This window comes from Solanum stenotomum, chromosome 11 (assembly GCF_019186545.1).
Source record: "Solanum stenotomum isolate F172 chromosome 11, ASM1918654v1, whole genome shotgun sequence".
In the NCBI taxonomy this organism is placed as follows: domain Eukaryota; kingdom Viridiplantae; phylum Streptophyta; class Magnoliopsida; order Solanales; family Solanaceae; genus Solanum; species Solanum stenotomum.
The window spans coordinates 48,446,310-48,457,186 of NC_064292.1; the positions used below are offsets into that span (position 1 = coordinate 48,446,310).

General features: G+C 37.3%; 2 protein-coding genes across 2 annotated transcripts; both read right to left on the reverse strand.

Moving 5' to 3' along the window:
• Positions 1-594: 594 nt before the first annotated feature.
• Positions 595-3,133, reverse strand: LOC125845514 (pentatricopeptide repeat-containing protein At1g20230). The gene has a single exon (XM_049525030.1). The coding sequence runs from the start codon at positions 3,101-3,103 to the stop codon at positions 824-826; it is 2,280 nt and encodes a 759-aa protein (XP_049380987.1). The 5' UTR covers positions 3,104-3,133; the 3' UTR covers positions 595-823.
• Positions 3,134-3,421: 288 nt separating this feature from the next.
• LOC125845456 (pentatricopeptide repeat-containing protein At3g24000, mitochondrial) lies at positions 3,422-7,397 on the reverse strand. The gene is made up of 3 exons (XM_049524970.1): positions 4,912-7,397; positions 4,031-4,409; positions 3,422-3,810 (listed from the first exon to the last, which is right to left on the reverse strand). Exon 1 carries the CDS (start codon positions 7,338-7,340, stop codon positions 5,367-5,369), a length of 1,974 nt encoding a protein of 657 aa, XP_049380927.1. The 5' UTR covers positions 7,341-7,397; the 3' UTR covers positions 3,422-3,810; positions 4,031-4,409; positions 4,912-5,366.
• Between the last annotated feature and the right edge of the window lie 3,480 nt (positions 7,398-10,877).

Sequence of the window (10,877 nt, forward strand, 5' to 3'; positions counted from 1 at the left end):
GCTTTTAAAAGCCTTCCCATTTATGTAATCTTTAATGACTTGTATTCTTTTAAAGCCAGTCCTTGTTAAAAATCAAAAAGAAAAAGGAGGGAGTGTGTTGCACCTTGCAAAGAATCTACACAGAGGGAGAAATGACTTGCAACCCTGTAAATCATCCCTAAGAAGCACAGAAGACTAGATTAATAAGAAGAATATTTAAGCTGTCAACTTTCTCAACAAACAATTCAGAAGAATGAAGGTCATTAAACTTTATGCATCAGGGGTTAAACAAGTAAATTTCTTGTTTTTATAAGAAAAATGGCATTAGAAGTGCTTGATGTTATTAAAAATGGCTGATAAGAACTTACAAATAATATCATTAAAAGTAGGCTGGTTACAAGTGCTTGGATGTTAGATTTTCGCATTTGGAATAAGACTTGGCTGATGAGTTCCAATCTCTCATAAACGCGACAGTCCTGGTGTATCCACCCCACATTTTGGATTCACAGATCCAGCTTCCAGGTTCTGTCAAATGCTCAAATTACTGTCACGCTACCCTTCTCAGACCACATTTTATGGGACAACACCAAGGCGACAATTGCTATGAAAGGAAAGGACTCTGGGCATCAGAGATTAACCAAGCCAATTTGGATGAGATTATGAAAGTAGAGTTGATTACAACTGCTTGGATTGTTAGATTTAGATACCAGGGTTGAACTTGGCTGCTCAGTTCCATTTTTGTACAAATGCAACTGGTTCTGTTGCATCCTGCCGCAACTGGATTCACTAACCTGCTTCGGGTACTCTCAGTGCTTGAGGAACTTCTCAAGATTACAAATCTCAATCACCAATAATCTCCACATGAGCAGACACCTTCATTGAAATGATGATAACGGTTTGCGTCTCTAACATAAATTTCTCTCCCTTCAAAGCTGGAGATGAATTTGATAAAGGTATGGCAGTCCCCACAAATTCTAAGGTTCTTAATGACTCTTAGAGGAGTCCCTGGGTTAGTGTTCAAAATTCCTAAAACTACAGCCAACTTCTCACTATGCCCACACAAGATCAACTCCTTGTCCTGTTCTTCAACATCTTGCAAAACAAATTCTGTATCATGTGAAACACCTGAATTCTTCATGTCCATGCTAAATTTTCGCAACTTTTCCATAATCTGTGGCATCTGAGGATGTAAATCATCTCCTGCTAATAGCATGTGCACTTTGTTTTTAATTTCAATCCAACTACATCCAGGATTTTTACTCAAGCCCACATGTTTCATCATGTCCCTTACGTTGTCTACTTCATTCCATCTGTTGTTAGAAGCATAAATATTGGATAGTAAAATGTAGTTTCCAGGATTCTTGGGTTCAAGTTCAAATAGTTTATTAGCAGCAATCTCACCCAAACTCATATTACGATGTGTTCTACAAGAACTCAGTAAAGCACCCCAGACACATGCATCTGGTTCAATTGGCATTGTGGAAATCAAATCATAGGCTTCTTTAAGCTTTCCTGTGCGACCAAGAAGGCTGACCATACAAGCATAGTGCTCCACTCTGGCCTCAAGTCCATGAATTCTAGACATAGAATCGAAGTAATGTTGCCCTTGTTCTGTAAGGCCTGCTTGACTGCAAGCAGATAAAACGCTCGTGAAACTAATGAAGTCAGGTTTCTGCCCACTTCTTTGCATTAAGTCAAAGATTTCAATAGCTTCCTTAGCCTTTCCATGCATCGCGTATCCACTGGTCATTGCATTCCAACAAACCAAATTACGTACTGGCATCCTGTCAAAAATGATGCGAGCCAACTGAATCCTTCCACAATTGGCATACATATCAATTAATGCACTACTGACATAGACATCATCTGAAAACCAATTTCTCAAAGAGAAGCAATGTGTTGCCTTTCCATGTACTAGTGCTGCAATATTGCCACAAGCGGGAAGCAAACAAGAAATAGTTACAGAGTTAGGCCTCACCCTAGCCAACTGCATTTCTCTAAAAATCTCTAGCGCTTCAAGATCTTTGCCATGTTGTGAGCAGGAAGAAATCATCGAAGTCCACGAGACCACATTCAATTCCTTCACTTTGAGCTTAAACTTTTTGAAAACTTTAAAAGCCTCATCAACAAGACCATTCCGCGATAGCCCAGCAACCAAAGCATTAAAACCACCCAAATCTATTTCCTCCGCCCCTTCAAACACTCGTGACATCTCCGAAGTACACCTACACTTCCCATACATATCAATTAACGCGCTGATAATACAGTTATCAGACTCAAAACCCATTTTAATCACATGACTATGAACTTGAACACCCATCTTGAGATCCTCCAAATCACTAATTGCAGGAAGAACACTCGATATACTCGTCCCATCACTCCTAAACCCGTCCGAATTCATCCTCTGAAACATCAAAACTGCCTCCGAATAACATCCACTCTGATTAAACCCCGCAATCATCCCATTCCACGAAACAAGATTCGGCTCAATACCCAATTTCCCACCTTCATCAAACACCATTTTAGCATTAACAACATCCCCTTTCTTCGCATAACCACCAGTTAAAGCACTCCACGACACCACATCCGGCTCACGCATTTTAACAAACACCTTACGTGCACATTTCAACTGATCACATTTCACATACATATGAACTAAGGAAGCTTCAACAAAAGAATCCAACGCCAATCCAGTTGTTAAACCATACCCATGAACTTGTTTCCCAACTTCCGACGCCGATAACCCAGCACACGCTTTAATAGCACTAGGAAGTACATGTACATCAGGTAAAATACACGTTGATAGTAACCGAGAAAATAAAACAAGGGTGTAACTAAAAAGATTAGATTTTGAAGAAGCGTGAATGAGAGATTTGAAAGAGAAGATATTGGGGTTGGGAAGCGAGTGAAGAAGAGATTCTGCATTAGCAAAGCAGTTGAAGTTGGCGTAGAGGGAAAGGAGCTTGTTGGTGAAATGGGTATCATTGGAATGGCCAGTTTTGAGGATATGAGCATGAACTTGCTGCGTTTGAGAGAGCGATGTTGATCTTGAAATGAGACTTAAAATGGTGTTGGGCGTAAGGCTATCGAATACACGCAGAGTTTGAGCTTGTCTTGCATTCATGGAGTTTTAGGAGTTCTCTGTAGAGAACAGAACAGGTCCCTTAATGGTGTTGTGTTTGAGTTTAATCAAACTTTATGTTATATCAAATATATTTATTTCATTTCATTCACTAATGAAACCTTTTTTTATTATTTAAAGCTATAAAAGGAAGAATTGTATTTTAGAAACGTCATTATAGATTTGTATGACTTCATGCTACATTAACAAATTTGTCATGTTGTACCCACAAATTATACTAAATCATCATGTTATCAGAACTACGAACAAAAAATTGACCTATCTATATAATATAATTTTCCAGTGAACGAGTGTCGCGTGAAACCCCTGGGGTAAGGATTGCTTTGCCCCTGGCTACCACGTCGAATTCAAGCAACAATAAAGGTTCTTATTGGAAAGCTTCACAGGAGCATGCTAGGTTTCAGCAATTTCTGGCTGGAGCGAAGAAGGACATCCCTTGACTGAGTTAGTCTACAACATTTCTTGCTTTCTCACTGCAAGTACTTCAGTTAAAAGCTTCTTTGACACGATCTGGTGAAAGATCTTATCTTCTTCGCCACATCCTTCAATCTGGTCTGCATCTCGATCAACAAAACACAGTCCCCGTTCAAAATGCATATGATATAATCCAGGAAAGCATAATTGAGATGATCAAATCATAGTCGCATTAGCCTACACCTGTAACTATAGTTCTCTGAATCCAAGCTGTCCTGTTTTCATTTGATACAAATGCTATTATAATGACTAATAAAGATGATCTGGAACTTATCGAGCAGAGTAAACTAATTGAATGTGAAGGAAACGGAGAGGTGGAAGGAGAAGGAATATATAAAAAAAGTTCTCACAGAATAGATCTCGATGTTTTTGTTTTCTTTTGAGGGAAAGTAATTGGAAAGTTCAATGATTAAAGACAGAGAATCGAGAACTTACTGGTGCTTTCTACTTGCTGACATTAGAATCTTAAGTTCTCTGTGACATTCAGCCCAGTAACAAGGGTTAAATGAACCAGAAATCTTTGACCTAATTCAAAGTTCGGGGTCCAAGATGATTGTCTTACCCTCATTACACTGCAGTCTCACATTTTCAATCAAGATTCTCAACTTTCGTCTGCTTCACCATGTGCTATGGAATTATTTCCAGAATCTTTTGGCCTTTGCCATAGTTTCTTCATGGATCCATACTCTTGTACCATTCTCAAGGCTTTGACTACCTACACATCCCACAGGAATTTGAGAAGGTTTTCAGCATTTCTGAGTTGCATTGCTACACTGCTACCCCATTATCAAGGTCTACTTCAACTGTATTGTTCCTGAAGTTCAAGAGAGAAGCATTAACTCATTTCTGTTTATTTTGACAGGTAAAACCATAAATGTCAGTATGCGGCATCAAGTAACATTACTTTTACGTCATTAATGAGGAACCAACTCAGCATAAAACCCAGATATACATAAGACAGAAAAATGAAGTGGCCTTTTCACTTTAAGTTTCTGATTGATCTCTGAGCAAATGTACGCTTTTTAAGAACTGTTGTTCGACCCATGTTATTAGAAATTCGAACATGAAGCAATCATATCCGCTAACATAAAAGATTGTACATAACAAGACAGGTGTAGCTGTCCTGAGCATGAAGAGAAAATGTGGAGTAGAAAATGTAACAAGCTCTTAAAACACAGAAGGTAGAACTCAAGGTACTTAAAATTTAGGGACAAAATACAAATTTTCTTTCATATGGTAGGAACTACGCACACAGTCAGTACATGAATATTTGCAGTTTCAGAACATGAAATGTAGATAAAATATCGAAGACTTACTGTCTTTCTGCATAAAGGTCCCTTCAGTTCATACCTAGATGCTTCCCTAGAGAATCTGCAAGGTGGTCTTGATTCTCTACAAGTGCAAAAATCATTGGCAATTGGCACCAGTATTTTCCAGAACCTCTTGCCATTATGCTATCATTCCTGTGCTATTCAGAGAGGCAGAGACCATGTGAGTAACCTGGTTCTAACTATGTGCTAGAAAGCAATAAAGTAGTCAAAACCAGCCTTCTAAGACCAAAGAAGCCTTCTAATCCATTAGATGGATGACTGCATATATAGGAGATGCTTGTGTATAAGCCAACAACCAATTTTGGTAGGAAAACATGCATCATCCAATCGCAACAATGTCCAACATGATAGTCAAGTCCAGAATGATTTCACGTTACCACAGATAATTTAAACGAGTCTTTGATAGTTAACCATTGCATATATGGGAAAATATTTTTGCACTACCAGTAGTCTCCACAGGAACAAGAACCATTGCGAAAATGATGGAACCGATTTGTGTCTCTCAAGATGATTTCCCTGTCTACCACCTTTGAAACAAACTTAAATGCAGTATGGCAATCACCACAAACTCTGATATTCTTCTTAATGCGGATTGGGGACCCAGGTGGAGAATTGAGAAGTGCAAATGCTAAAGCAAGTCGTTCACTATGGTATTGCAATCTCTCTTCCCTCTCCTGCTGATCCATAAACCAAAGCACGTGGCTAGTGTCTGGAACATAGCCAATTTCCTTAATTTTATCAGTTATGTTCTCCCACATGTTACGGATCTCCTCTCTCTGTGGATGGGCATCGTCATTTGCTACAAACATATGAACAGCATTCTCAATCTCCACCCAACTACAAGCAGGTTCTTTCTTAACTCCACTCTGGTTCATCATTTTTCTAACTCTTGCAGCATCACTTCTCCTACCAGCAGAGGCATAGATGTTGGACAGCAAAATATGTGGCCCTGAATCATGTGGATCAAGTTCAAACACACGTTCAGCTGCATAAACACCCAACTCCAAATTTTTATGCATCCTACAAGCTCCAAGCAAAGCTTTCCAAACGGCTGCAGTTGGTTCAATTGGCATTTCATTAATGAACTTTTCAGCACGGTCAAGTTGACCTGATCGACCAAGTAGATCAACAATGGTCACATAATGTGAAATATTAGGTTCTATTTTAAATTTCTTCATCAATTCAAAATAATGCATTCCATTGTCTAGAAGCCCAGCATGACTGCAAGCTGTAAGAGCACAAAGAAAAGTCACTTCATTAGGTTCAGGTCCTATTCTACGCATTTCCTCAAAGCACTCTACGGTTTCTTTTCCAAGTCCATGCTGAGCATAGGCGGTAAGCATCGAGTTCCAAGAGACCACATCCTTTTTCACTAACCGATCAAAAACCTTTCGGGCATCATCAATGCTACCAGACTTAGCATACATATCAAGCAGAGTATTACCAATAAAAGCAATAAGTTCCAACCCTGATTTGATCATATGAACATGCACCCATTTCCCGGGCTCTAGAGCTCCAATGTTTGCACAGGCTGCATAAACACTAGAAAATGTAAAGTGGGTCGGCTGAAAACCGCCTCTTTTCATCTCACAGAAAAGCTTCAGAGCAATTTCTCCTTCACCTTTCCTCGCATGCCCAGCAATCAAACCATTCCACGAAACCTCATTCTTGCAACTTAACTTGTCAAACACAATCTTCCCTTCATCCATTAGTCCACACCTTGTATACATATCCACAAGAGCACTCCCAACATAAACATTCTCTTCATATCCACACTTCACACATCCCCCATGTAATTGCCTACCCGTACCGCCACTCTCCAACGCTCCAGCAGCCTTGAGAACACTCCCAAACGTAAACTGATTCGGCATAAACCCAAACCTCAACATCTCAGTAAACAAAACCAACCCCTCCTTAGCATCCTCATTCTGCGAATACCCAGTAATCAACGCAGTCCAAGAAACCATATCTCTTTTAGGCATTTCATCAAACACCTTGCGAGCATCACCCATACTCTCACACTTCGCATACATATTAATCAACGTGTTATTCGGAACAGTATAATGACTAAACCTCGACCTCAAGAAGTGTTCATGAACCACTCTGCCTTCTTTCAGTCGCTTCCATTCCGTACATTTCTTCAGAAGCTGATTGTATAAACTAGCATCTGCGTCCATTGCCCCATTATCAATAAGATATAGTACTAAAAGCTCCCCATTTGGAGCCTTCTTGAGAAGATCTTTATCTTGTAAAACACCAATAGGTGAACCAAATAGTTTGCGTACTCCTTCTGGTTCTGATTCTAAGCCTGATACTGCACATGTTGTAGAGAAAAATTGCCGAGCTATGGAGATGATTGAATTGAAAATTGATGGATTTGTCGCGCAATTTTTCACGTGTATAGCCTTTGTCATCTCTCTCACCTGCAGCTATTAGCTTTAGTGCGTCTGAGTTGCAAATGGGAAAATGACATACTATAAGCTTTAGGGAAGTAATAGTTTCAAAATTATTTTTTTTTTAAGTACCAAAAGAACATTTGTAATTACTAACCCTGTCCCATTTTACTCCGCTCATTTCACTTTTACTTGTCATAGTTTGACTTAATATATTCATTAAGAAAATGATTATCCTTCTAAATGATGTTTTAGAAAATGATTCGAAGAATAAGTAATTAATATTGATGGTAAAACATGAAAAATAATTATTGTATTTTCTTGATATGTCAAAAATGAAAAGTAAAAATGAAAATCTATTTAGGGATAAGTGACAAGTAAAAGTAAACGGAAAGGGTATATATGATTTGTCCTAAAACAAATGTTAACTTACTATAATTAAAAATAATTTAACTTTGACACACTATAATTATCATTACCATACTATCATCAAATATTATGTACCACCAATTACCATTCTCAACCAGTGTGATATACCAACTACGGTTACAACTTATATATCGCTAATCATATAAAAAAAAATTGTAACTAAACACATTTTATTACTAAAGTGGCAATGTATAACTCAAAAAAAAGGAAAATAGCTACAAGCTTTACTCCAACTCTTTGGACAGGCCTAGTAAATCACTATGTAATATTTCCCTATATCCTAAACACAATTTGCTGGACTGGATAGTAATTTAGCTGATTCAAACACCTAGTTATCTCTTCATTCATGCTTGCTCAAGCATAAACCAATTGAATAATCTTTTTCACATTGATATCCTTGCGACAACGTGTATTTTGAAAAATTCGATCATTTTTTTCTGCCACAATTCATAGACATATGTTGCAAATATCATTCTGAAAATAGTAGCAATAGTGTCATTGCCTTTGCACATAGTTTCATACCACTGTATTTCTCTAGTTCAATTCATAGCTTGTCGACAGATTCCTTGCCAATGCAATACTCTTCTCCACATGTAAGAAGCTATAGAGCACTCAAAAAATAAGTGTTCTATATTTTCCGATTCGATATCACAAAGAGGACATAGATGACAAACTTGTCTTCCCCATTTTAACATCTTATCTTTAGTATATGCTCTACCATGAATAGTCACGTATAAGATAAATAACCACTTTTGTAAGCCTGGATTGTTGCACATTATTCTCCTCCATGGCACACTAGGATGGACACATATCAACTTATGGTACATCACTTTGATTGAGAATGTGTGTACGTATCTGTAGCAAATCAATTTCAATCATACTTACCTCCTCAATGTATTTTTGTGACTTCAATATCTTTTGAACTATCCAACATTCTTGCTTTGGCCTTGCACTCCTTAGTGGTTCACTTCTCCCATAGTATATTGAACCCATTATATCCACAACACATTTTTTTTCTACATAGGTTCCAAAGAAGTTTATAAAATGCTGCTTTATTTCAGATTGCCACGTTCAACAAGTGTAACCCCCATGCGGTTTTTGGTAAACACAATTTCTCCCAAGCAATGAGTGCCTTTATGGATATGTCTACTCCATCCATCCACAATAAATTCTGACATACATATTCTATCAGCTTAATGATTTTTCCGGATAACAAAATAAACTCGACCAATAAATCTAAATTAAGAATAATATTGATTTTAAAAGTTGCAACCGGCCAACCTAAGAAATAAACTTTGATGTGAGGAGGTCACTTTGACTAGCATTTTGTCCAATAGGGTCTAACATCACATAATAGATAACTTTTTGGTGCTAAGAGGAACACCTAGGTATCTAATAGGTAATTCTCCTATAGGCATCCCAAGATGTGCAACAATCTGTTATTGAATAAGCCAAGTGACTCCTCCGAAATAAATGGAACATTTTTGCATATTGACATGAAGTTACTATCAACTTTAGTTATCACTATCATCTACCACAATTATTAGTTATCAAACTTGATTACCACCATCATCCATCAACACTAGCCATCATTATCGCCACCATAACTACTAGCTACCACCCTCAACAATCACCATCAACCAACTCCATCACCGTTAGCCATCATCACAGCCACCACCCATCATATTTATTGAAAATAATTATTATGTTAATATTAGTGATTTATATGAAGTTCATAAATAAAAAAATTATATACCATCAAATACTAAAAACAAGTAAACAACCATCTTAATTTATTACAACATTAAGTCCTAACACACATTTTAATATTTCAATTCAAATATCTTAATCTTAATATTAGGATTCAAACATCTTAATCTTGATAAAAACAAATAAGACCTAAATATAAAAGTAGTAACTATTGAACATACCTCAACAACAATGTTGGAATGTATGCATCCACTAACTACGATAGGACCAGGTCCTTAGCACAGTTATGATACACAAAAGAAAATGCTGAAAGTAAAGATAGCACACGCAACTTTACGTGGAAACCTCCTTGCTCAAGGGAGTAAAACCACGATCTGTCTCACAAGATTTCCAAACTATTTTTACTAATCTTCTCAAGCAAAAGTAAAACACAAACCACACACGAGATTAACCTCCTAATCTCTATTCTAAGTAATACAACCTATTACTTAATGAGCCAAAGCAATGCCTGCATTGCCCACTATACTAACCCTCGCTTATTTATATAGACTTTTAACGTAAGACACAAAGTTGCACTCAACTATGTTCTTACAGTGATTCACACAAGGTTTTGATACGTTTCTAACACAAGTGAAACGAATCCTACAATGTAAGCACAAATACAAGCAATCAAAATAACAACATGTTCATGAAGCAATCTTCAGTCAATGAGGTCCCTTGCTGTTTTTCGAAGCTTGAATTTTCTTTCTTTGAATGAATGAGTGACGTGTTGTTTGTCTTGTTGAATATATCAACCATAAAGAATTATTAACTGTTGGACAAACAACCTCATCCATTCTGATTGGTGTAGTACGTTGACGACCTCACCAACCTCTGACAAGACAACTTTCTAGTTGTATAACACATTGCCTTGGACGAGAACACTCTGCAGAGGACCGGGCCCCTACATTTGTGAGGATCATCAAAACATCTAGAAACAATTAGATTTATCAAACAGCATAGTCAGTGAAACCCTACTAAAAGGGACCTGAAAAAAGTAAAATGTATGCAAACTTTATCAATACATCATGCATGTAGGTGGATAGACCGTTTCCAAAAAGATTAAACATTGAACTTTCCTTATGTACTTCTATTAATAATTATTTAAATGATTCTTAATGTATAAGCTTTGGTTTCACTTGATCTTTAACGTATAAATATAATAAATATTTTGGAATATTTATGTATAAATATGATGTATTATCGGATTTTAGAATTTGGTGAACCATGCAACAAGAAGAATAAGAAAGAGAGGTGAAAATTATGGGGACCACCGGTTTGAGAATTGTAACAGAATTAGCGTAAATGACGGTCTACCTTCCACGTGTCCGTTGGCTCTGAACCTATCAACTGTCTTTCTCCCTCCGTTTTAAATCCTTC

What these genes read in the sequence shown, in the direction of transcription:
- LOC125845514 (XM_049525030.1), bottom strand. Translation starts at nt 3,103, where the DNA reads ATGAATGCAAGACAAGCTCAAACTCTGCGTGTATTCGATAGCCTTACG.
- LOC125845456 (XM_049524970.1), bottom strand. Translation starts at nt 7,340, where the DNA reads ATGACAAAGGCTATACACGTGAAAAATTGCGCGACAAATCCATCAATT.